At 49.2% G+C, this 26,716-nt stretch overlaps 1 protein-coding gene, 1 long non-coding RNA gene and 2 other non-coding genes across 4 annotated transcripts; 1 reads left to right on the top strand and 3 right to left on the bottom strand.

Annotated features, from left to right (window-relative positions):
- Window positions 1-364: 364 nt before the first annotated feature.
- LOC101535206 (lipopolysaccharide-binding protein-like) lies at window positions 365-19,521 on the top strand. The gene is made up of 15 exons (XM_058679423.1): window positions 365-674; window positions 1,358-1,472; window positions 2,592-2,720; window positions 3,658-3,810; window positions 6,573-6,636; window positions 9,116-9,179; window positions 9,530-9,621; window positions 11,365-11,541; window positions 12,677-12,883; window positions 13,641-13,811; window positions 15,212-15,279; window positions 16,374-16,419; window positions 17,187-17,250; window positions 18,340-18,416; window positions 19,177-19,521. The coding sequence occupies exons 1-15, from the start codon at window positions 551-553 to the stop codon at window positions 19,207-19,209; spliced, it is 1,584 nt and encodes a 527-aa protein (XP_058535406.1). The 5' UTR covers window positions 365-550; the 3' UTR covers window positions 19,210-19,521.
- A 912-nt stretch (window positions 19,522-20,433) lies between these two features.
- LOC131482960 (uncharacterized) lies at window positions 20,434-24,862 on the bottom strand. The gene is made up of 3 exons (XR_009247437.1): window positions 24,781-24,862; window positions 23,377-23,448; window positions 20,434-21,499 (listed from the first exon to the last, which is right to left on the bottom strand). It is a non-coding gene; the product is annotated as an uncharacterized LOC131482960 (long non-coding RNA).
- Window positions 22,497-22,625, bottom strand: LOC118760234 (small nucleolar RNA SNORA71). Its single transcript, XR_004996669.1, has one exon. It is a non-coding gene; the product is annotated as a small nucleolar RNA SNORA71 (small nucleolar RNA).
- LOC118760236 (small nucleolar RNA SNORA71) lies at window positions 23,909-24,042 on the bottom strand. The gene has a single exon (XR_004996671.2). It is a non-coding gene; the product is annotated as a small nucleolar RNA SNORA71 (small nucleolar RNA).
- Window positions 24,863-26,716: the final 1,854 nt, after the last annotated feature.

The following is a 26,716-nucleotide window of genomic DNA, read 5'->3' as shown; positions in this document are numbered from 1 at the left end:
ATCCCAGAGCTGTGGTATACCTCCCTCTTTCATGTTTGATCTTACTTGAGATGGTCTTTAAAGAGGTGAATGGAGAATTGTGAATTTCAGCAAAGCCAATGTAGAAGATCCGGTTGGAGAGGCCCATGGTAGCCAAGTTGTGATGACCTTGGCAGCCTGGCAGGGCATTGAGACTTCAATCCATAGATAAGCGGTGGTAAATGGGCGCATTCAATAGCCAACAGTGTTGTAGGGGTAGGTTCTCTGGGCAGTACCCGCAGCAGCTGGGAAGAGGAAGAGATGGGAAACACAGTACTATTTCTGCTACTCTCAGCCAAAAATGAATCTCAAATGGTTTCACAAGCAATCTTCTCCCCATCTCAAGTTGCTGGAAATGAGGCTGCTCCAAAGTCCTCAACTTTCCCCACCACCCTCAGGCCCCAGGCTGGCTCAGTTCCTCATCTGGCTCCTGGCTCTATAAGTAGGCGATTGTCTGACGCCACCTTCAGTCAGGGCGGCTCCCACCAAGAGGCTCTGACCCACTGCTGCCCCAGGAAGAGCTGGAGACAGGATGATGGCCAGACTATACCCTGTGATAGTGGTGCTGTGGCTGCTGGCAGGGGTCTCCAGGTTTGGCGAAGGGACTTCTAATCCTGGCTTTGTGGCCAGGGTCTCCAGAAAAGGCCTGGAATACGGTAAGGGGATTTGGCCTTCCCTCCTGATATCCAGAAAAGTGTAATAACAAGGACAAGGAAATCTGGACGAGGGTTCGGCTCCGGCTGACTTACGAATTTGGGTTATGTCCCCCTCTCAACTTGAGTCTCACCATCTTGGATATTGGAGGGTAAGCGTAAAACTAGATCAGTATTTTCCCCCATGTTAGAATTTCTGCAACACAATTGAAAATATGGATCCCAGGGTACCACCTAAGACTGGCTGGGAAGGGTCTGAGAATTTGTATTGCCAACATATAGCAACAGAAAAAATAATAATAATAATAATAATAAAAACTCCTCAGGTTTGATCCCAGTGTAGTGAATAGTGCTTCAAAAGCTCTTCCTCACTTCCCCTCCCCATTTTCTATCACTACTTGCAAGATTTTGTTGAATGAATAAGCCTGATTTGTCGTTGGCCTGGCACTTGGAATGTCTGATCCAGTTCAGTTCTCAGAGTGTGGCTGGTGTCACAACCACTCTGCAAATGAGAGATCCAAGGCTCAAGGAACCTGAGGGTCTTGTCTGGGACTGCATCAGTTGTAAGAGGTACATCTTGCTCTCAAATGCAGGCCAATGATACTCCAAAGCTGGGCCACCCAGCTGCTACTTCAGGCCAACTCCTATCAAATGCACTCACTCAAAGCCCTTGTATTTCTCCACAGCCTGCCAGTATGGAGTAACCATCCTGAACAAGCAGCTGTCCAACCTCAGGTTGCCTGATTTCTTGGGAAGCTACAAGGCTGGTTGGTTTGGAAGTGTGAGCTATGAGCTTCACCGGTGAGAGATTGTCTTTCTCCATCCCAGGGACAGTGAAGAAGAAAGGGTGGGAGCCCAGGCTCAGGGAGGACAGGGATAAACACAGAATCAGCAGGTGGATTAGGGACAGTGATGGTGACCGTGGCCCTCTTTGTGAGGCTTCTGGAAGAGGCGAGGTGTGTCCTGAACCATTGGGATGACAGGAAGATCCCTGGAGGCCATTCACTAGTCCTTAGGTCACTCCTGCAGACTGGAGTCCTAGAGGGGTTGTCTTGTGGGAGCCGGCCCCATCGTGGAAATATAACCACAGCCACGGACAACCCTAACAGATAGAGAAAAAAGACCATTGCCGTTCCCATCTTGCCATCCAGCCCAACTAAAAGGCAGGTGCCAAGGGGGTCTGCACGTGTATAGTTTGCACAGGTCAGTCCATCCATTTAGATCTGGGAAGGGAAGGCCAAGGCAGGGATTTGAGAGCAAATCAGCAAGCGGCAAGCGAGGTGCTAATCCAAACAGCACCTGCCCCACTTGAAGGCCAAGGACAACTGATGGAGGCTAACAGGAAAAGAACATTCCCTTTTTTTTTTTCCAAGGAAAGTCAGAAAACCAGTTGTTGATATCGTTTGTACGCAATGTCTCAGTTTATAAATGTAGGTAACTGCTTTAAAATTTTACACTGTAGGAAAATATATATATATTTGTAGGTCTGACATGGCCTGTGAGTTATCAGTGGGTAGTCTGAATTAAAACTGTAAGCTTTTCATTGTTCTTTGAAGTTTTGGGGATGACTGGGTGCAGCTCCTTCCCGGAGGAACCTGGGCCCCAAGAGAAACAAGACACACAATGTAAGGGCAGCTCATAAGATACAGGTCCTTGGTCACATGAACAGGCCTGACAGCAGCAGCTAAGAGGGATGGGTATCCAAGGACAGAGGAAGGTCTTTGGTCTGGAAGAGCTCAGGGAAGCTTCCTGGAGGAGGTGGGGCCTGAACCAAGCTTGAAAGACATGGAAGAGATGATCACACAGCACTCTGAGAGTCAGGTCAATACCCTGGGAAGAGCAGTAAATGCTGGAGAGACTCCGAGGAGTCAGGCACCTGATTTTTCTGTTTCACACTCTGCGTTCCTCCCTAAACCCCAGCCTAAAGATCCATCACTTCAGACTCGGGGACTCAGGACTGGATCTCCTTCCGGAGCATGATGTGGGAGTCTCTCTGTCCAACAACTTCCTACAGGCCGGGGGGAGCTGGAAGGTGGAGAAGGAGTTCATGTGAGTAGCACTGATTCCAACCCTGGGCAGGGCCTGCCTCCCACCTAGATTTCCCTTTCTGGATTTTGTTTATTTGAAAATAGAGAGACAGAGGTATCTTCCATCAGTTTACTCACTCCCCCAAATGCTTATCATAGCCAAGGGTGGACCAGGTTGAAGCCAGGAACTCTATCAGGTCGCCCATGTGGGTGGCAGGGACTCAAGCATTTGGGGCATCACCTGTTGCTTCTAATGGTACATCTTAGCTGGAAGCTGGACTCACAAGTGGAGCTGGGACTTAAACCCCGGAACTTAAATATGGCCTCCCAAGGAACAGCTTAATCCCTGCACCCCAATCCTGGATTCCTTTTTTTTTTATTGCAAAGTCAGATACATACAGAGAGGAGGAGAGACAGAGAGGAAGATCTTCTGTCCGGTGATTCATTACCCAAGTGACTTCAACGGCAGGTGTTGTGCCGATCCGAAGCCAGGAGCCCAGATCTTTTCTGGGTCTCTCACGCGGTTGCAGGGTCCCAAGGCTTTGGGCCATCCTCGAATGCTTTTCCAGGCCACAAGTAGGGAGCTGGATGGAAAGTGGAGCAGCCGAGATTAGAACCGGCACCCATATGAGATCCCTGTGCGTGCAAGGAGAGGACTTTAGGTTACCGCACCAGACCCCATTCCTGGATTTTTAAATGTCTGGTCCCTAAGCCTCAGTTTTAGTATTTGTGAAATAAGGCTAATAACAGCTCACCTCAAAGGCATAGCTGAAGATTTAAAAAAAAACAAACACAGCAAACACTCAGTGAACGCTGGCTGTTCTCATCAATGATGAGTTGAAACTCAAACACACAGCTAGCTAGTGGAGCCCTGGGACGCAAACCAGGTCTGCATATTTGTCCTCTTTTTCCTGGTGGAGACTCAGAAGATAAACAATTTTCTCCTATCTCCCAACCAGCACCCTCAAGGGGACCTTTGATCTGAGGATGGACATCTCCATCTCTGCTTCTCTGAGCTTGGGCAAGGACCAGGCTGGACGGCCCACTGCCTCCGTGGCCCAGTGCAGCAACTCCATTGGCCATGTCAGCATTGACATCTCTGGAAGCTTAAGGTAAGCAGTCAGTCACATGCACTTGCAGGAGATGTAGCTCACCCAGGTCACCTATCACGGGCTCCCCGAGGGCAGTGATTGACTAACCGCTCATCTGCCAGACAAGCTGGCTAGTGGATTTTGTCTGTCTCTGTCACTCTGCCTTTTGAATACATTAATATTTTAAGAGGAAAATAAGCGCCCCTATTTTAGATAATAAAGATACAGCGATAGAAGTATATATGATTAGTCCTCACTTAATAGAATTTTAGCTGGGGAAGGGTAGTCCACTAGTGTTGTGCTGTTCCAAACAACGCCTGTAAAAGATAATCTTGAGTAGAATATCATCTTGCACCTGTGCAAATAAATCATAGGATAAATTATTATGAAATTACTAGATAATGTGTAAATCTGTTTTGTGGTCTTTTTTTTTTTTTTACTTATTTTTATTGGAAAGTCAGATATACAGAGAGAAGAAGAGACAGAGAGGAACATTTTCCATCCAATGGTTCACTTCCCAAGCGACTGCAATGGTTGGAGCTGAGCCAATCCGAAGCCAGGAACCGGGAGCCTCTTTTGGGTTTACCATGTGGGTGCAGGATCCCAAGGTTTTGGGCCATCCTTGACTGCTTTCCCAGGCCACAAGCAGGGAGCTGGATGGGAATAGAAGCAGCTGGGATTAGAACCGGTGCTCATATGGGATCCTGGAGCATGCAATGCTAAGACTTAACCTGCTGGAGTATCGCACCGGGCCCTGTTTTTTGTAGTCTTAATATGTGATCACAAATTATCCTCCAAGGGGACCTGTTACCTCCATCCCACTGGTCATGCATAAAAGTACGTGCTTGTCCACACTAGCATTAAACTGATGTGTTACAATAGTAGCCTCCCACCAGGGTGAAGGGGATCTTTAACTGGCGCTTCTCTTGGGAACGGCATGGGGCATACTTTGCAGAAGTTGATTCACATCTGCTCCTGTCTTTCCTGGGACATGCTTGCCCCCTTCCTTAACAGTCCTCAAGACGTTTGATGTCTGAACTCATTAACCTCCTTTAAGTCTCAAATTACACAGATCCAATTCAAATGCAGAAGTATGAAGCATGGACTTGGAGCTGGCACTGTGGCAAAGTGGCTTGTGGCTTGTGAGGCTGGCCTAGCATGAGTGCTAGTTCAAGTCCTGACTGCTCCACTTCTGACTCACTCTCTGCTAACAAGCCTGGAAAGGCAGCAGAGGATGGCTTCAGTGTTTGGGCCCCTGAACCCACATGGGAGACCCAGAGGGAGCTCCAGGATCTAGTATGGCCCAGTTACAGCTCTTGCACCATTTGGGGAAATAAAATCAGTGAATGCTGGATCTCTCTTTCATTCTCTCCTTCTCTTTTTCTGCAAGTCTGCCTTTCAAGTGCAAAAAAAAAAAAAAAAAAAAAAAGAAAGAAAAAGAAAAGAAAAGAAAAGAAGAGAGAGAGAGAGAAGAAAGAAAAAGAAAAAGGGCCTGGCGCAGAAGTCTAGTGGCTAAAGTTCTCTCCTGGCTGCTCCACTTCCCTTCCAGCTCCCTGCTTGTGGGCTGGGAAAGCAGTTGAGGATGGCCTCAAGCCTTGGGACCCTGTACCCACATGGGAGACCTGAAGGAAGCTCCTGGTTCCTGGCTTCTGATCAAGTCAGTTCTGGCCATTGTAACCATTTGGGAAGTGAATCAGCAGGTGGAAGATTTTTCTCTATATAAATCTACCTTTCCAATAAAAATAAATAAATCTTAAAAAGGGGGGGAGAAGAATTTCCCTAGTAACGTATTGGTTAATCAATACCATGTCAATTAATGCCATAATGTTGTAAATGGTTGTAAATATTATGTTGGGGTTTTTACTTGATTGGGATGATACTCTGCTGCCTCTACCTTCTGACCAGAGATGGTCTCACCAAGAAACTATTGAACTTACCAGGACAATAAGATGTTGGACTTTATGCTTGGTCAAAACCTCCAATGAAAGAATCTCAACTGAATTTGAACTATGGAAATGCAACAAGGTGGAGCAATCCACCGTGGGGGGGAGGGCTTGAGGAGGGGCGGGGGGAATCCCAGTGCATAAAAAAAATGTGTCACATAATGCAATGAAATTAATAATAAAAAAAGTTTATGAAAAGAAAGAAAAAAAAGGGGGGGGCAAGAAAGGAAGGAAGGAAGGGAGGGCGGGCATAGCTGGCTCAAATGTAATTGGGAGGCCCAGGAGACAGAGCCGAAGGTGTGACCTGTATTTGGTTAACATCATCAGACATCTCTCTCTCCCGAATCTGCTCTTTCCTCGGTTTGCTTGATCCTCAAGTGGGACCCACCACTCTAGAGTGGCAGAGATGGTCCCCAGTACCTCCAAGCTCCCTTAGCCTCAGTGCTTGTCAGCAAGTGAGACCATCCTTTCCCACAGCACCTGCAAGAGCCATGGGGAAAGCTCTCATTTGCTTGTGTTGGACTGTGTGTTCATCTTTGGACCAAAGATCAATATGGATTCGGATTGGTTGAGCCAGTCTAGTGCCCTCCTTCAACCTAAGGGTAGGGGTGGGGCTAGCCCCAATGAAATGGGGAAGAAGTGGATTTAAAGGAAGGAAAGGGATGCTGGAGAGGTGACCCGCTCAGATGTACAACATCAGGCTGGGTTACCTCTCATGGATTAAATCTGATTGGCAGAGTCCCTTTTGTTGGAGCAGAATGGGAAAAGTTTAGGTCCGTGGGTCGTTGCTGTTGGAAATCTCAGTTAAATCATAAAGTGTCCCTTGACTCTCTTCTCCAGCTGGATTTTCAATCTCTTCCATGAAAAAATTGAACATGGTATCAAAAGTCTCTTGGAACAAGAGGTGAGTACAAGGATAAGTGGGCTGTAGTTTGCCCAGGTACTGGCACATGTGTAGCTGATGTTGGAAACCATCTTTTGTCTTAAGTGCATTGTGCGGTGCCAAGGCAAACTCACAGGCTTTCCCAAGGCAAGGTATGAGCACATATGTTCTACTGGCAGGATGGTGTTTGGTTATCCAATTACTAATTACAATGAATATTAGCAAAACATGAGTCTTGGGGAGAAATTACTTTGGATCCCTCCCTCACACCACACACACCAAAGTTAAGCCCAGTTTGTCTGGGAATTTAAATGTTGAAACAAATTTTACAAGTTTTCAGGAGAAAAGTTGTGGCATTTTGCTGAGTTTAGGAAGATTATTCTCTTTTTAAATTTTTTTAAAGATGTATTTATTTATTTGAAAGTCAAGGTTACAGGGAGAGAGGGAATCTTCTATTTGCTGATTTACTTTCAAAGTGGCCACAATGGCCAGGGCTCAGCCAGGCCAAAGCCAGGAGTTTCACACAGGTCTTACATGAGGGTGACAGAGGCCCATGCACTTGGAGCATCCTCTGCTACTTTTTCCAGGTCATTATCAGGGAGCTAGATCAAAAGTGGAGTAAGTGGGTCACGAACCAGTGCCCATAGGGGATGCCGGCGTGTTGCGAGTGGCACCTTTACTCACACCACAATGCTGGGATCCTATTTTTTCTTTCAAAATTGATTTATTTACTTGAAAGGCAGAGCTACACAAGAACAGGGGGGAGAGAGAGAGAGAGAGAGAGAGAGAGAATCTTCCATCCACTTGTTCACTCCTTAAATGGCTACAATCAATGTCCATGGCTAGATCAGGCAGACACCAGGAGCCTGGAACTCCATCTGGGTCTCCCACATAAGTGGCAGGATCCCAAAAGCAGCTGGGCCATCTTCCACTGCTTTCCTGGGTGTATTAGCAGGGAGCTGAATTAGAAGAAACAAAACAACCAGGACCTGAACCACCAGTCATGCAGGATGCTGATGTCACAGGTGACAACTTTGTCTGCTAAGCCACATGTGTCAGCCCAACAAATTATTTCCTAAACAAGACCTCCCTCTGCCAAAAAAAAAAAAAAAAGCGCCATATGGAGAAGAGCAGTGGGGGGTGGCCTCTGCTGTCTCTCACTTCTGTTAAGGAAGTGGACAGGCTGAAGGCACTTCAGTCTCGTGGGGGCTGTGAGTGGGCAGTTCTCAGTAGAAGGAGGTCCTCTGGCTGAGGGGTCTGAGGCAGGATGGATGAAGCCCCACAGTGGACAGTGAACAGCATTCCAAGTCCTGTGAGAGCTGCTCTTTCTACTCCCCACCCCCCAGGAGGGCACCGTCCTTACTTGGTGTTCCCAGAAGGGCTAGGTAGGCCTGCCCCCTGGCCTTTGGCTGGCCTGGAATTTGTGTTAGAACAAAGCTTCTTACAGGCAGAGAGTTGATTTTAAGTCATGTGAAGCCTTGGTGTTAAATTATGCAGAATGACAGAATGAACAAGTAATTCCTTTTGCTGGTTCTCCTTCTTTCCTCACATGTTAAGGGAAAGTCTCAGACTGTGGCCAGTGTATCCTGAACACACGTTTTGTTGTTTGTTTCAACATCAAGGAGGCATTATGTAACTAGGCAGTAGGATCTAGCCAGACTTCAACAGTGTGTGCTTCTTCAAGGCTGTGTAGGCATACTCCTCTTTAGATCCTATTTAGGCCAAAGGTGTCACCAAGTTTTTGTTTCTGTATATTTATTCAAAATGTGTACTTAAAAAAAAAACTTGGGAGAAAGGACTATTAATAGGACACATTGAAATATGAGAAAGGTTAAGCCATGGAGATGATGCAGGAATTGCTGAGGGCAGGAAACAGTGGAACAGGGCCTTCTGGGATCTCCCCAGCTTGGAACTCCACAGCTTCCCCAGGTGGAAGCAGGTGGCTGACTCCAACCCTGCCCTAAAGACGGAACTCTCCTCTGACTCTATTATTAGGCCCTTTGGTGGCCACACTGCCTCATGGCACTCTCCAAGCCCATGGAGCCTGTGAGTTCAGCAGGAAGAGGACATGATGAGGCTGGCAATGGTCTCCTGGCTCCTGGCTCCTGGGAGGGCCTGGGCTTTGTCCTGTGCTCTCTAATGATGCATGTGTGTCCGGTATTTCTTGCCACTTTGGCTGCCGGCACACTGGATCGATGCAGTGCCAACCCAATCATCATCCATTTTCAAGGTGGGTTTCAACAAAAACCCAAAATAGACTGAAGCTGGGCCTGCCTGTGTCACAGGTTATCCCAATTTGCTCAGTGGCCAAGGGCTGGGTACTAATAGTTCCTTGTGCTTCTCACCACACAGCCCACACTACCCCCAATATATCCCTACAGGCTTGGAGGGGTAGCACACAGGTGGTGCCTGGGAGGGGTGACGGGGGGGGGGGGCAGGGGCCTCACCAGTAGACAAGAGGAGGCAGGATTCACATGGTGTTCTCCCCCACTTTCGGCAGGTCTGCAAAGAGATCAGGAAGTTGGCAGGCTCCTACCTGGAACCATACCTCCGCACTCTGCCAGGTTTGGAGCTCCCACCCCTCTCAGAAAGCCATAGCACTGGGCAAACTCTGGGGTACCCTGGGAGAACTTTCCCTGAGTGTTCCCTATCTCACAGGGTTGGAAAGGACCCTGCCTCTCTTCTCTGGAGGCCAGGGAGGGAGGAGATCAAGGGTGGTGCCCTGAGGCTGCTCGGAGCATGGGGTGCTCAGAGGTTTGCAAAACCAGGAAGAGTCCCAGCCCCATTTTTATTCTCCAAAGGTTGTCATCATTTGTGTGAATGGAACATTCTGGAATTGGATAGTGCACCAACTGCTGCACAACTGTGCTTGGCTGCACTATAGCAAAGACTACTTTTTTTCTCTGTTTCACAGTCACCACGGTGATTGATCAGTTTGCTGGTATTGACTACAGCTTGGTAGGAGCTCCGCAGGTGACTGCTGAAGGCCTGGACACATCCTTCAAGGTAAGGGACTGTGGGGACAAGGACACTGCAGATCAAGACCCAGTGTTGGGTCTGTGAACCAACGTGATTTGCCTGAAGTCCAGAAATCTGAACTTGAATTGTGGCTCAGAAACTCATGTTGGGGGAACTTGTGAGAGAACTCAGGCTCTCTGAGTTGGTGCTCCAAGTTAGCATTGCGGAGCAAGAGGTTAGCTCACTGCGTGCAATTCCGAATCCTATTTCGGAGCACTGGTTTAAGTCCCAACTCCTCCACTCCCAATCTGGCTTCTTGATGATGCACCTGAGAAGGCAACACCCACCAGCGCGGAAGCCCGAAGGCAGCCTCTGCCTTCTGGTTTGCCCTTGGTCCAGCCTTGGCTGCTGCAGGCATCTGGGGATGGAAGATCCCTCTACCTCTATCTCCCTCTGTCTCTCTGTTTCTTAAATAATTTCCTTTCAAATAAATTGAGATCAAAATAACCTGGTTGTGTAGAGATGAAGTGGGGTGATGTGTGTAGAGGCTTTAACGAGTGCTTGGTGCATGGTACATGCGTAAGGAGGCACTATTACGTGCTTTACCCTGACGGGAGACCTCACAGTGGATCCCTAAATTGTCTGTGCCCTAATCTCCCCAGAATCGATAACCTTTACCAAAGGGCCTCTGTAGCTGAGACCAAGAGATGATGTGGAGAGATGACCCTGGTGTGTCTAGCTGGGCTAAGTGAAATCACAGAAGCCCCTAGAAGAGGAAGGCAGGGGAGCAGAGAACGAGGCAACAGGATCCCAGGTCAAAGAATGCAGGTGGCCACTAGAAGATGGGAAGAGAACACGTTCTATCTGGAAAGCTTCTAGAAGGAGTGTAAGCCTAAGGATACCTTGTTTAGGCTTCTGGCCTGCAGAACATCCAGGGAGTCAATGTGTGCTTTCCCAGACTTAGGGAAGTCTCCTCTTCAGTCTCACTGTTAATTCCATGACTCCCTTGTGGGCAGAGCCAGTTGTGGGAGCACCTCAATTGCAACTGCACTGGTCTTATTTAAGGAGCATGTACATATTCCTTAGCCTGCGCTAGTTCTCAGTTTATACAAATGTAACTTACTGATATCCCATACTAGCTCTAAGGAGCAGGTACCAACAGCCTCATGCCCTTCTAGTCACTGATTTTCCTCCAGGGCCCAGAGCTAGTAAGATCCAAGATTAAACCTGGGCAGTCAAGGACAAATGTCCTTGTTTTTCCACTTTTCCCCTGGGCCCTGGACCACAGAAGGTTCAGGACATGGCTGCCGCTACAGAGGTGATGCTCCAACAGGATTTTGAGCAACTGTCAAGACCTAGAGGGAACCCCGTGCCATGGCCTAGCAGGTTGAGCCTCCACCTGTGGTGCCAGCATCCCATATGTGTGCTGGCTCATGCCCTTGCTGCTCCAGTTCCCATCCAGCTCCCTCCTATGGCCTGGGAAAACAATAGAGGATGGTCCAAGTTCTTGGGCACCTGCACCCGTGTGTGAGATCCAGAAGAAGCTCCTGGCTCCTGAATTCAGATTGGCTGAGTTCTAGCCACTGTAGCCATTTCAGGAGTGAACCAGCAGATGGAAGATCTCTGTGTCTCTCCTTTTCTTTCTTTCAACACCCTTGGGCCCACATTCTGGAGGGTGAACAGCCTCTTGGCCATCACTCAGGCCAAGAGACCTCCCTCCTGGCAAAGATTTGGCTTGCCACCCTCTTTCCAATAGGAACTGTGGGTGGCTAATACATGCTCTGTCTCCAGGGTGAATTCTTCAGCCTAAGACAACGCATCCCAGTCCCATTTGTTGCCCCAGCCATCAGGCTGCCCCAGCGACACGACCATATGTTCTATTTCGCCATGTCTCAATACATGTTCAACACAGCCAGCCACGTCTACCAAAAGGCTGGGCGTACACGCATCATCATCCAAAACAACCAGGTAAGGAGGAAAGGATGGTGGGGATCCCAGGAGGGACTTCAAAGAGCTGTAGAGCCGAAGAAACTCGAGCCCATCAGACATGGATTCAATGTGCCTGAGTTTTCCTATCATTTGTGTATGTGGCTCGAACACAGTTGTCTTCCCATATCTGCGCGTTTCCTCCTCTCCATCACCAACATCAGTCTAAAAATAATAGCGTTTGTCTTGACTCCTTCAAGACACATCCAGATGTTGATTATAGAGTATTGTTAAAGTTACCAAATAGCCACAACAGCCAGGGTTGGGCCAGGCTGAAGTCAGGAGCCAGGAACTCCATTGTGGTCTCCCATGGGAGTGGCAGGATTCCAAGTGATTGAACAATCACCTCCTGCTTTCCCAGACATATTAACAGGAAGCCATATTAGAAGTGAGGCAGCCGGGACAAAGACTTTGGTACTCCAACATGAGATGCTGGCATTGCAAACCACTGTGCCACCACAGTGCTGGCCCCTTAATATTATTTATTGCTGTTAATTTCTTACTGGACCTAACTTGCAAATTCAACTTCATCCTTGGTATTTATGTATAGAAAAAAGTACAGTAAATCAAAGGATATACTGAAAAGTTCATGGGAAATTGAATTAAAGATACCTTTATGGAACCAGGACTGTGGATTAGTGGGTAAAGTATAGCCTATAGTGCCAGCATTCTATATTGGCACTGGTTCAAGTCACAGCTGCTCCCTTCAATTCGGCTCCCTGCTAATGTGCCTGGGAAAGCAGTGGAGGATGCCCCAAGTCCTTGGGCCCTCACACCCACATGGGAGGCCTAGAGGAAGCTCCTGGCTCCTGCTTATGCTACTGTGCTAAGTGAACGCTGGCTGTCACCTGGATGGATCACCAAGACACTTGGCAGCTGTCTAACAAGTCCCCAGCTCTCCCTCCTCTGCAATGCTCCCAGGTAGCCTCAGCATGAACGGTGGGGAGATATGGACTTAGGAAGGCAAGGGTCATCAGCCTTCCTTAAACCTGCTCAGCAGCTGGAAGATCTTTCTCTCTATATCCCCTTCTCTCTGTAAAATTTCCTTTCCAATACTTAGGAATAATGAATCTTAAAAAAAAAAAAGATAAGTGCTGTTATAATCCCCACTTTACAGGTGACTAACTTAACAAACCTTACAAGCCAGTCAGCTAGAAAATGGTGGAAGCAAAACTTGAACTTAAGCTGTCTGATCTCAAACTCTACAAGCCTAACTGCTATGGTTTCCTGCCTCTCGAGTAACTTCCTACGGCTGCTGCTGCAAGTCCCCACTGACTCCCCAATTTCCCTGCAAACCAACTTACTCCAGAGACTGTTTCCACCGGTAAGACCACTGCCCACTTGTTTCAGAAGACAGGGTAATTCTGTTGACCTAGGCCTGACCAAGAGATTATATTGCATGTCAGTGAATTGTGTGTGGACAAATCACTGGTGGAACCATGGGTAAAAATAACAGCTGTTAAAGTAATCATTCTACCAATGCTAATCATTATCTGAGTGTGCAATGCAAACACACAGGATCTGGGTTGAAACTTGCTGGGTTTGAGTTCCAGGTCAGCTATTTTTTAGCTTTGGAATCAGCCTGCTAGATCTGTTTCCTTATTTGTCCGACAAGGTTGACATTACTATCTGCCTCATTGGATTTCTGGAGGAATCATATGGGAGATGAAAACACTTAACCAACAACACACAAAAACCATTCCAGGATGCCAGCAGGGGTTGCTTGGACATGCCAATTTGCAGCTAAGCCAGTCATCACCCATATAGGACATTTAGGTGGAAGCATGGTTGATAAGTGGAAAGGGTAGAGTGGAGCAGAGCACTGGGCCTCCTCTCTCTCAAGATAAACAATTCAACACCAAGCCCAAACAAGCCCACCAGTCCACACACTGGCCCTCACAGAGGCAATATGGTGGCCACCTACTGCCATCTGTACTTGTCCACCTGGTGTCTTGCTCACCAGACATTCCATCAAGTTACCTTCTCTGATCATGACAGCTACCCCAAAGAAATGGATTCTAGAAAAGACAACTGTTTCCATTCTGTGATATTTGCTCTCCTGGGTGTTCCCCTGTCTCCAGTTGGCCAGGTTGTTTCCTGATATGGAGGTAGAGTTTGAGGCATCACCGGAATCACAGCCATTACTGACGTTCACCCCTGGGAACGTGACCTTCATGCCAGTGATGGACATCCGAATCTCTGCCCTCCAGAGCAACTCCTCTGCCCGCAGGCCACTCTTGCATCTTATGGCGGTGAGTCCGATTCTGACCAGGGCATCTAGGGGCTGGCTGACCGTGCAAGGGAGCCCCTCCCTGCTAACAGACAGGGTCCACACAGCTGAACGGGTGATGGGTGTTGAAGCCTACTTGCTCCCATGAGGCACTTGGCTCTCTGCATAAAGCCTATTTTACGTTACAGAAAACATATATTTGTCCTTTTGGGTCTGGCTTATTTCACTGGGCATAATGGTCTTCAGTGGGGAACGTTTTCAACATTATCAAAAATTTTAAGACACAAATAAAGTATTATTGAGAGGGAAATTTATTTCTTTACCTATTGCAAGTTATTTATTTATTTATTTCAGTTGAAAGAGTCATACAGAGATGGGGAGAAAGAGAGTTCATCACTGGTTCACTCTCCAAATGATCACAATGGCCAGAGTTGGGCTGATCCAAAGTTGGGAGGCAAGAGTTTCTTCTGAGTCTCTCACATAGGAGCAGGGGTCCAAGGATTTGGACCATCCTCTGCTGCTTTTCCAGGCTATTAGCAGGGACTTGGATCAGAAATGGAGCATCTGGGACTCGAACCGGTGCCCACAAGGGATGACAGCACTGCAGGCAAAAGATTGGCTTACTGTGCCACCATGGCAGTCCCTCAGGTAGAACAGCTGACCATTATAGACGAGGAACCCAAGGCAATCGCCGTTTGATCAAACAGTCCTCACTCTTAAAGACAGGGACCAATTGGTGGCATCCCTAAATTTCTCCAGTGTTCGGGCATTCCACAAAGGCCCCTTTGTGGCCTTCTCCAAGTTTTCATTGTGCTTGCAGCCTGAACATTTCCCTCCCTGTTCGATGTTCCTTGTTTTCAGTTGGAGCTTCAGCTCGTTTTTTTTTTTTTTTTTCCAGATTTATTGTTATTACAAAGTCAGATATACAGACAGGAGGAGAGACAGAGAGGAAGATCTTCCGTCCGATGATTCACTCCCCAAGTGAATGCAATGGCCGGTGCTGCGAGATCCAAAGCCAGGAGCCAGGAGCCTCTTCCAGGTCTCCCATGTAGATGCAGGGTCCCAAGGCTTTGGGCCATCCTCAACTGCTTTCCCAGGCCACAAGCAGGGAGCTGGATGGGAAGTGGAGCTGCTGGGATTAGAACCGGCACCCATATGGGATCCCGGCGCGTTCAAGGCGAGGACTTTAGCCACTAGACTAGGCCACGCCGCCGGGCCCAGCTCGTTTTTTTGTTGTTGTTGTTGTTTTATGTCAGCTGCGGAGCTGCCCCCTGTCTGCCCAACCCTCTTTCCAGAGTCTTGGCCAGCTGCTCTTTGCCCTCAGGGTCCACATGTCCGTAGCATCTGGGGCATCCATTGCTGGAGTTTTGTGCCCTGGCTCAGGAGCCAATAGGATGCCTCAATGGGCTTTTGTTTTTCCAGAAAGCCAACATTTCTGCCACCATCAGTGTGAGATCAGGCAGAATCTTTGGTTCCGTGGCCTCAGGAAGGTAAGAGACCAGGGATTGGGGGAGGAATGTGGGTGGGAAGGGGACTTCCCAATAGCCATTCCAGACTCCAGTCTGGTCCAGTGATAGAGCTGGGGTGACCCTGGCCCCAGGGACCTTCGGAGCTGGGAAATTACCTACACCAGTGCTGTCTGGGCTAGGCAACTTAACCACACCCCAGGGAGAAAGCTGGAAGCTGAGAAAGACAAAGGTTGCCTTTGGGGTCCTATGGCTCTGAGCTAACCTCCCTAATCTCAGGCATCAGTGGAGAAGCCAAAATTTCTACAAATAGAGATTTAAGCAGGACTACCTAGTAGGGGTGGGGGTGGAGCCTAAAGCTGTGCTTGTAAGGATTTCACATCTCAAAGCATAAAAAATTAACTGTACACATCACAAAGTGAGGAAGGTCATGAATAACAGGTCAAGGTATCCCAGCCTCTCCCTCTTGTGCCACTGCTCAGACACAAAGTCAGTAAGCAGGTGTGTATCCAATGAGCTGGGCTTTGGGTAGCAGAGACTACAGCACCTTCTTGGGGTTGGCATCCACCAGGAAGTCCTCTCTGCTGAGCTGCAGGTGCAGTGGGCTCCTCGGAGGAACTTCCTGGCCTCAGGGTGAGAGGCTTCTGCCGACTGAATGCCCTGACCCCATTGAAATGGACCTATTTTATGCTCATTGCATGCTTCTGTTTCAAAAATCATACATGTTCATTGCACAGTTGCTCATTTCTAAAATAACAATGTATTGCAAGTACTACATTACCAGTAACAGCCAACAAAATACCCACTAATGAAAAAGCCTGATAGTTCTATTTATAGTTTCATTTCCTTCCAGCCTTAAAAAAATTATATAATCAGAGACAGAGGGCACATACATTTTTTTTTGTAGTCCTCCTGATTTATTATAATTCCTGTGAGTTATTTAAATCTCACCAACACCAATGATGCATCTTCCATCACTATCAATGCTAGAAGACTTACAAGTCACCCACTGCAGAGTGGATCCTGGGTACCAGGCGCGAGGCCATGGGCCCTGCCCACCAGCACTACGCAGTGCCCTGGGTGACGACACTGACCTGTGTTTGTCTCTGTCCACACAGTAATCTGAAGCTCGAGCTGAAGCACTCCAGTGTCAGTTACTGCTGCGTGAGTCACTTTCTTGCAACATCTTTTGGATCTCTTCCCCAAGCAGGGTTTTTGGGGTTTCGGGAAATATGATTAGGTCTAAGAAACTGCCCACAGGCTCACAGGAAATGGGTACCAACATCTGAAACTTAGCCATGGGTGAAAGTCACTGTGAGGGTATCAGGGTAAAAGGATGTGGATGTGAAAGGCATGAACTGTGGAGTAAGACACCTTCTCTGCCACCTGTTGGCTGTGTGATGGTGGACGAGTCGCTTACCTTTCTGAGCCTCAGTTTCTTTGGCTGTAAAACAGGAATAACAATTGCATCTACCTGCTGATTAAGAAACTTTGACAAAATGTCTCTCACATAGTAAGTCTGCAATACATGTTCACTATTGGAATGGGAGTGGCCCAGCTGCACAGTTCTCTCCCAGCCCTTGGAGAATTAATGATGGGTTTAAGATATGAGAATTTATGTGAAATAATGCAGAGTTCAGCCCTTCCAACAGGTTTTGGGGAAGCATACTGTAATCAAGCATGCTAATATTTTGCCAACAACATGCTAAAATAGTCACACAACCACTAAACAGGTTCCTGACAGTTCAGGTCTTGTTGCCCTGTGAAATGAGTTTGCATGCTCTCACAGAGTAACAGAGATCTGGGGATGTGCTTTTCTGCAGTGGCCATGGTCATGCCCAACACCTATTTTCAATAGGACAGATGTCTCCAGAGTGGAGACAGATGCTCCTCCCTTGACTCTCACTTGAACTCATGCCTTGTCTCACCAGGTAAAGTTGATAGAAGTCATCATCAACCACTTTGTATTCAAGGTCGTATTACCCTCTCTCAATGGTAAGAGGAGCTGCTCCTGGCTGGCCTGCAAGAGGGAAGCCTATTCTCCCTCCTTGCTGCAGGACTCACCATGCATTTATTCATTCATCCATTCGCTCACTTGACAAGGGGTTGCCTCTGTTCTTTGGTGCCTGGGAGTCTGATAATCCCTGAGCCCTGCCCTGGGGAGTTCACACCTTGTGGAGGAGGCAGTGACCTCAGTGTGATAACTGCCATGAGAGTACCAACCACAGAGAGCTGTGGGAACTGGGAGGAGATCCTGAAGTTGGAGGTGAAGCTGGAGGTGAGGGCTAAGCTGAATCTCAACAGTAATGGTGCCAGACCAAGGGAGTAGGACCATTCCAGGCAGTACCATCTGCACTTGGCACCCAGGCGTATGGGTCAGGTGATATAACTTTGCTGAGTGACCTTGGTTGAAGAACATTTGCAATGGTGGCTGCCTGAGAGTCAACAGGCCTCCTGCCCTAGAGGGTCCTCTCCAGCTGACCTCACCATTTGTTTTGTTTTGCTTTGTTTTATTTTTTGTTTTATATTTACCTATCTGAAAAGAGTTACCTGCGAGGGGGATACAGAGAGAGATATCATCCATGTGTTGGTTCACTCCCCAAATGGCTACAACAGCCAGAGCCAAGTCAGGCAGAAGCCAGTAGCTAAAAGCTTCATCCAGGTCTCCCACATGGGTACAGAAACCCCAACACTTGGGCCATCTTTCACTGCTTTCCAGGCACATCAACAAGGAACTAGACGGGAAGTGGAGCAGCCACGACTCGAACTGACACCCATATGAGATGTCAGCATTGTAGGCAGTGGCTTAACCCACCACACCACAGTGCCAGCTCCACCATCTACCTTCATGACCAAGAGATAATAACAGAAGTTCTCTGGAAAATAGAAAGCAGGGCAGACAGGTAATGGTCCTTAGGGATGTGTCCTGGATAAACATGAGGGAGCCAGGGTCCTCGAATGGACTAACAGGATAAGCAGCTGTCCAGGTGGGTCTGCTGAAGACGCTGCATTTCCTAAAGCAGAGCCACACCTCCTATCTTCTTTGCCCAGCTCACCTCTCTTTTTCTGCTCTTTTCCTTCCAGCAAAACTTCAGGAGGGCTTCTCTCTCCCTCTTCCAAACAACACCTTCATCAGCAGTCTGGAGTTGCAAATTCACAAGGTCAGTGAGAAGTGGGGTCTGAAGGAGGGGCTCTAAGACCTGCTGGAAGGCTGCCTCAGGGACTGGTATACCCTAGAGGGAGCCCACTCCCATCTGCAGCATGGGCAAGGGGGCTCTACATAAAATAGCTCAAAACTTAGTCACTCCATTCAGATACACTGGTTGGGCATTTGTGAGGCACTTGCCTTCACTGCAGGTGGGGGTGCAGAGGGTCAGATGAGATGCCCTACTTCTGGAATGATGAAGGACTACCTGGACAAACACAGAATCTTCAGCGGTGGGTCCCTGGCCAGCCCTCCCACCCACAACAGCAAAGGATGATCTTGGAGAAAAATGGACAGAGGAAGGAACTCAGCTCGGGCCAGAGGGCAGAGACAGTATGGACTTCCTGATGTAAATCCTGCAGTTCTCATTTGCCAATGCCCTCCCTGTCCACAGTATACTCTTACTCCAAGGTAACACCATACAATGTCCTCGATGCATTGTGTGAGGGGATTAGACCCAGGCAGCACCCAAGGGTGTCTCAGTTCTCCTGCAAGAATAACATATTAGAGAAAAAGTGACATGTGTGGGTGCTGGTAACTTGGAAAATTCAGATGAACTCCTAGGGCGGGCGGCTGAGAGGCAAAGTGCCTGCAAGGGAAAAGGCTTGGTTTCTGCTCCAGGGAGAACTAGCCTCTCCAGGTCAAGGAGCTCCTCACAGGAGCTCCTGCATGGGTCAGCAAATGACTGTTGTCTGTTCTTTTTACCTTCTCTCTAGAACTTCTTGCTCTTAGCAGCCAACATTAATTAGGCCAGAGGAATGGACGATACCACAGACGGACCTGCTTCTGACCTTGCGGGCTGAGGACACTCCGCCTCTTCTCCCATGGACAAGGTCACCAAAGAACTCATGACAACTGAAGACAGACCTGACGGCCATGGGACACATTCCACATTGCTGTCCTCCTTCTCCTTTCCACACCCCTGCTTTCTCTTAGTACCTGAGCTCAGCCTGGCTCAGGCCTCATCTGCCTCTAGAATCAACTTCCATGAAGGAAATTGTGTGAGCACTGGTCAATCCCCATGCAGCCCATCCTATTCAACATTAAATACGTAGAACAGCCTAGTCATACAAATCATTTGATATCATGAAGGGAACAAGACCCAGACGGACATGGGTTCAAAGGCTCATCCTGCCACCGAGTGGGTAATATTGATGGAGATGGAGCAAGACCAGCCTCTAGATGGCACTACCCTTATCTTCCTGTACTGATTTGTCTCTGGGCATGATGCTGAGGCAGGTGCATGGGCTCAAAGAGTGAACGGGGAAACACATGGTCTCTGCCTTCATCAAGCTTACGGTCAAAACCACAAGCCCAGATGGCTTTTCAGTAAAGGACAAGATGGTACACATTTTAGGTCCATGTAGACAGTAACAAACAATAGCAAACAGCCATCAGTCAGTAAATGAGTGGAGAATGGCTGTGTTCCAATAAAACTTTTTACAAATGTGCAGTGGGCCTGATTTGATGTCTGGACCATCGTACCGTAGTCCAGCCGTGGTCTAAAAGAACAGCTCACCAAGAACAGAGTATATGCCACAAGTGTTAAAAAAGTCACTCCAGGGCATGGCACTGAGCCTAGTAGCTAAAGACCTTGTCTTGCACGTGCCAGGGTCCCATATGAGCAGCAATTTGTGTCCCAGCTGCTCAATTTCCCATCCAGCTTCCTGCTTGTGGCCTGGGAAAGCAGTAGAGGATGGCCCAAAGCCTTAGGACCCTGCAACCCACATGGGAGACCCAGAACTAGCTCCTGGCTCCAGGCTTTGGATCGGCTCAGCTCCAGCCGTTGTGGCCACTTGAGGAGTGAACTAGTAGATGGAAGATTTTTCTGTCTCTCCTCTGTAAATCTGACTTTCCAATAAAAACAAATAAATCTTTAAAAACACAAACAGATTTTATTAGAAATGGTGTCACTCTACTTCTGGGGTATTGGTGAATTTTTTGTAATCTTACACTAGAAAAACATTTTTAAAAATTTGATTTGCATAATGCAATGGATGTTTAATAGACCGCTGGAAATCCTCCCTCAAGTGAGAGAGGCACCCCTGCTTTCTTCTCATGCTCTGAGAAAACAGTGACAAAGGCTTTTCATATTCCACGTTGGTAACCAAGTCTCAATTTACAAAAGGATCAACCATGCGACTTTATTGCAGTGTCATTAGGACAGTAACAACAACAAAAGTAAAAACAAACCAAAAAAAACCTATGTTGGAGTTGAATACATACTTCTGAACCCTAACTTCATTTTGAAGAACCTTCACCCCCTCTTCCTGGAGCTAGCCTGGGAGTTGGGCGATGGTTGCCCAGCTCCTTGCTCCATGCCTTGTAAGCACCACCTGGGATCCTGTGGGCAGATTCGAGTTCTGGGGTTCTGCAACACTGCCTGGTTTGGATCCAGGCTCTGGTTGTTGGTTCCAGCTTCCTGCTAACGAGTCCATGGCATGCAGTGGTGATGGCTTAAGCAGTTAGCTTCCTGCCACCCACATGGGTGACTCGGGTTGTGCTCTGGGCTCCCAGCTGAGGGACACACTCTTTGCCTCTGAAACAAATGCCGTAAACATAAACCAAGCAGCAACTGTTCACGTCCCAGTCCTGAAACACACACCTCAAATCAACACCCCATTTCCCTTTCTAAATCTCAGTGTGTGTACCCAACAGGAAGAGCCTGAGTGAACCCATGATCTGACCCAGGAACCTCTTGCTCTAGGTCTGGAGACGATGCTCATGCAAACAGCAGTTTCAGGGAGCACTAAGCCAGCAGCAAGTAGTAACTCTGGTGATATTTCTTGTGGTGGCCTCTATTCATCTGTCCCTCAGTTATCCACGAACACCACCAAGTGATGTAAAACAAAGGACTGGTGAAAGAACTGATCCTTTGGGGTTTCCACCTGCATCAATGTGAATTGGCTTAGCCACAGGCTATGGGGTCCCAGCACTTGGCATCAACTCACCACAGTGAAATCAGAAATCTGGGCGCCCCAAGGACCCAGACTCTACAGCCATGGACTTCCTCCAACAGTATGGCTCCAAGGCTGAGACCTGGAAGGGTAAGAAAGCAGACAAATCTTTACCCACTGACACCTACACTAAATCCCCACTGACATCACTGGGAAGGCCCCAACCAACCAGGCCCAAGCTTGAGCTGACACACCAAGGGAATGCTTGAACTGGTAACAGATGTAAAATACAGGCATTTTTCAAGGTTCAGTTACCGAACTCCCCTTCCCAGACAGCCTCTCCTGGCTTTCCTTCTCTGCATCTTGATCAGCATTCCCAAGACAAGCAACGCACACTATGTCACTCAGGAAAGGGCACAGCAGCAGGGACACCAAGCATGCCAGTCACGGGAGACCTCACAATCACTGGGCTCCCCCACCACTCTCAAATTGAACTCACGCCTTATAATTCTTACTGGCACTCTGATGCACTTCAAACCGTACAAGCAAAGAGCACTGGACTGAGAGCTGGGAATTGTCATCTATGACTGCCTTCCCAGGCCACAGCAGGAAGCTGGATGGGAAGTGGAGCTGCCGGGACTAGAACCGGCGCCCATATGGGATCCCGGCACATTCAAGGCAAAAACTTTAGTCGCAAGGCCACCGCGCTGGGCCTGGTTTCACACAGTCTTAAGCACACTGAATAAACTCAAATGGTCCCAAGACTTGAAGGAGAAGCTGAGGACACCAAGTGACTCACTGTGGGGCTACCCCTGGGCAGTAAGTCCACCTGTAAGGCTTATGAAGTCATTAGAAACAGCTAATGACTTTTATAGTTGTGACCCAGGGTAGTTCACTTTCTCAGGGAGTAGCCTAACACCCATGGGATGATCTCCAACTCTACTCTAAAACGTTCGTTCTGTGTGGCTTCTAAACATGATTTTCTCCTGGATTTCCCTGCCTTCAATGCTATTGGAACTTATTTCAGCAGAGATAAATTCCAGCGTGAAATGCACAGACACAGTATGTACCCCCACCAGCTGAGGAGTTAACCATAGCACACAGGGAACAGCAAGGGCCCAGTAGAAAAAGGGCGAGTGTGTGGGAAAGCTCTAGGGTTTAGAGGGGATGGGAGTCCCCCCAAACACGGGGAATGTCTTTCACATTCCTTTCCCTGCACTACCAATGACCAAGGCACAGGCAGCCTTGATCACTTTCGGGATGCAGGAGCACAGCACTTGCAGCTGCCACATTTGGCCACATGCATGTACACAGAAACATACATGCAATGTATTAAGTGTTGAAGTTCAAAAGCAGGTTACAGCCAGTCATGTTTAAAGGTGGGTCCAGAGGGCTTGGTACCTAAATCCACACTTCTCATCCCAGGACATTGCTAACACACCAGTGTCCAGGAACTGCCACAGGGAACTCTCAGGACCCAACAACAAATTCCTGTAAGTTGGGGCCCGGTGGTGTGGCCTAGCGGCTAAAGTCCTCACCTTGAACGCACCGGGATCCCATAAGGGCGCTGGTTCTAATCCCGGCAGCTCCACTTCCCATCCAGCTCCCTGCCTGTGGCCTGGGAAAGCAGTCGAGGACGGCCCAAAGCTTTGGGATCCTGCACCCACATGGGAGACCCGGAAGAGGTTCCTGGTTCCTGGCTTCGGATCAGCGCAGCACCAGCCGTTGCAGTCACTTGGGGAGTGAATCATCGGACAGAAGATCTTCCTCTCTGTCTCTCCTCCTCTCTGTATATCTGACTTTGTAATAACAATAAATAAATCTTAAAAAAAAAAAAAATCCTGTAAGTTGCTGCTTGACTGAGCTGCCCAAGACTGCCCCACAGAGGGCACAACAGGGACCTCACAGGTTGCCAAGTACCTTATGCTTTCCTTCCCATCGTCAGCCAAACGCCAGAGAACATGCATGGGACTACATGAGAAACAAAAGAAAACACTGGGAGAACAACCCAAGACTCACCTCAGCACCCACGGTGTAGCTGCCTGGCACAGTGATGCAGACTTGCGCCCAATAACTGCACATCAGACTCGCCTGAAAGTGAAATTGCAGCACTTGACACAGTGGCTAGCGGAACACTCTACTGTACTTGACTTTGTCCACCTCTGGCTGCACAAGCCCCTTCATCATGACCTATGGCCACAGAATTCCCCACTCCAGGGGACAAGGATTCTCCACAAGCCACAGATGAGGTCACAATAAGCCTTCTCAGAGAAACACAGCTTTCATTGGGAAAGGAAAATGGGAAATGCTGTGGGCCTGGACACCTGGGTTGGTCTGAGACAAGCCCCATAGGCCTCTAGTGGGTCTCTACTTCGCCCTGAACAAATACTCCCCTCCCAGCACAGGCCTGATACTAGGAGAGGAATGTCACAGAGAAGCAGAGACAGTTCCCAGTGGAAAGCCTGGGATGACCCACTGTCCCGTAAGCTTCCAAGGAACCTGCGGCAATCAGGGCAGCCGCCAGCGAGAAAACAAAGCCAGAGTGAAGAGGTGTGGGAAAGCTGCAGGGTTTGCAAGGGACGGCGCTGGACCCTCCAAACACGGGGAAGCGCTTTCCACAGCTGCTCTCCCTGCACTATCAATGACCAGGGCACGGGCAGCCCACGATCACTTTCGAATACAGGGGCACAAACGGCCACACGGACAGAAGCCAGAGTCAGCAGGTACTGACTGTTCACCCACAAGCCCAGGGCACAGCATGCTCCACTGTCCACACAGACATCTCACCATGGACACCCACACTCCACATCACAGCACCTGGGTTGCAGTCCAGCTTCCTGGGAATGTGTGTCCTCCTGGCAGGCAGCAGGTGACAGCTCCAGCACTGGGTCCCTGGCAGCCCATGGGAGGCCTGCTCTGAGTCCCCAGCTCCTGCCTTCAGCTTGGTCCGCTCCTGCCCATTGCATGACTACGGCGCAGTGAACCAGCCAACAGGACACCTCTCTCCACCTGCCTTTCAAAATAAGAAGTACGTTAAAACATTTCAAATTCACTTCCTACGAAAAACTCCATGTGTGCCTCTTAAATCCACCAGAAGAGCAAACACTGCTAAACTCATCGCCTCAGCCAGTCACTTCCCCCCCCCCAAGTCCCGAGGCAACCCCAAGTCTGAGCACCCTGGCCTCACACACAGGGACATAGCCAGGGCCCTGACCTCAGAGCTCCTGCAGCCTCCCCACTTTACAGCAAAGGCACACACAGCTCAAGGGACACAGGGGACTTAGACAAGACCCGACCTCGGCTTCATGCACTCACCAAAGCCAGTCCCCCACCTGCTGTACTAGGCCTCTCCCAGCAGCCCCCTCTGCGGGTGCCACCCTGGGCAATGATGCCTGCCTGCAAGTACTCCTGAGCAGCACTTACCTGGGTCATCCTAGGTCCTGGACAGCGGGAGCCCAGCAGGGAGTGGGCACCCGGATCCCACAGAGGTGTAGCAGGTACTGGTTGGTCCCAAACTCGCACAGTATTCCAACAGAGAGCTGCAGAGCCTCCAGGCCTTGGCAGGGAATGTTGTGCCCAGATTTCTTTTGACAGTTATGGCTGCTGCTCTTATGCTCAGGTCTTGAGTGCCCTAAATGAAGCACCAGGAGTCTGACATCGATGTAAGTGAGGAGGCTCTCCCCCCAGGGGCCCCTGGAAGGTGATTACAACTGTGCCATCCACCCATTGTCTCAAATCCCATCTGTATGGCAAATGCGGGTTTGGCTTTACCGGGCTCAAACTTACAGTTCCAATAGTGGCAACGAGAATGAGAAGTACAGTCACAGTCACTGTCAGAGGTGGCTGTTGTCTCCAACAGCCTTCCATTCTGGTGAGGAGTCGTCTTGCCTAGGGAAGGGGTCGGCAGGGCAGATGTAGGTGTGATGGACCCAGGTGGCCGATAGCTGGAATTCTGAGGTCCCTCAGGAAAAGCAGGGGGACGAGGCATTAGCGACAGGACACGACCCAGACTGCCCATCCCATGCCCTGGGAAATCATCCAGCTTGCAAAATCCCACTTGCTTTCACTCAGAGCTATCTGAAGGAAAACCCACGGGCAGCAGTCCCACTCCTTGGTTTCTGGAAGGCGCGTCCTCGCTGCTGTGCAGACGTCAAGGGTCCCTGCCTGTTCGGGCACTCAGTCCTGCCAGCCCCACCATCTTTCCCTAGAAAGTTTTCAGCGACCCACGAGGGCCACACGGGCCACAGCCCGGCCTGGACGCTCACTCCGGCAGGCCCTCGCACCCCACTGGTTACCCGAGACGTCAGAGGCGCGCCAATCCCCCACAGTGCTCACCTCGGCGTCCCTTCACCGTCCGCGGCGGACGCGCGGAGCCCAGCGCAGGTGCATGCCCGATGTCCGCGGATTCCGGGCGATGGCGAGCGACTACAATGGAGCTACTCCTCATGCCAAGGAAACGCCACGGCGGCCCAGCGTTAGCGGAAGTACAGCTGAAAGCGTGAGCTGCGGCCCAGAGCGGCACTTCCGCGGATAGCCACTCGCGCCAGCGTCCCTGCATCGCCCCCTGGCCTGGAGGAGCTTAATTTCTGACTGCCAGGCTAGGATTCACGTTCCGAAGTATTTTGGAATTTTCCAAGTATCCTTTCCTGCAACCCACAAGAGAGACCAGGATGGATTTCCAGGCTCCTGGCTTCAGCCTCAGCCCCGACCATTGCAGCCTTTTGGGAAGCAAGCCAAATGGAAGAGAGCGCTCTCTCTTTCTGCTTTTCAAACAATTTTCTTTTCCTCCCTTTTTTTTTTTTTTAGCAGAGCCTGAATTTCTTGCAGCAGTCCCCACAATAGAGAACCCTCCCCTCCAGCTTCTTGGTACTGTCTGTTTTGATCTTCTAGAGGTTTGGGGACTGAGTGGACAGAAAACCCCAGTAAGAAAGACCTGTGTCTTCTCCTCAAGAGATGGCCACCTTCCACGCGCTTGGCCCCAGCTGAGGGAGAAGAGAGAAGTCTTACCCACAGATGATGGTCAGAGAAAGTGTAAGTTATGCATGGGACGGCACTTTAAATAGTCGAATGGAAACCGGGTTTTCCATTTTTGGTGACTGAAGATTTGCTTTAGAAATGTATCTGTTTATTTGAAAGACAAAATTACAATGAAAAAGAGAGAGACAGAGAGAGATCTTCCATCTACTGCTCCACTCCCCAAATGGCTGCAGCAGCCAGAACTGAGCCGATCTGAAGACAGGAGCCAGGAGCTTCTTCCAGATCCCACATGTGGGTGCAGGAACCATCCTCCATTGCTTTCCTAGATGTATTAAAGGTGAGCTGGATGGGAAGTGGAGCAGCCCATACTGGAGCAGGCATC

This window comes from Ochotona princeps, chromosome 22 (genome assembly GCF_030435755.1).
Source record: "Ochotona princeps isolate mOchPri1 chromosome 22, mOchPri1.hap1, whole genome shotgun sequence".
NCBI lineage: Eukaryota > Metazoa > Chordata > Mammalia > Lagomorpha > Ochotonidae > Ochotona > Ochotona princeps.
This window is presented reverse-complemented; position numbering and strand designations above follow the sequence as displayed.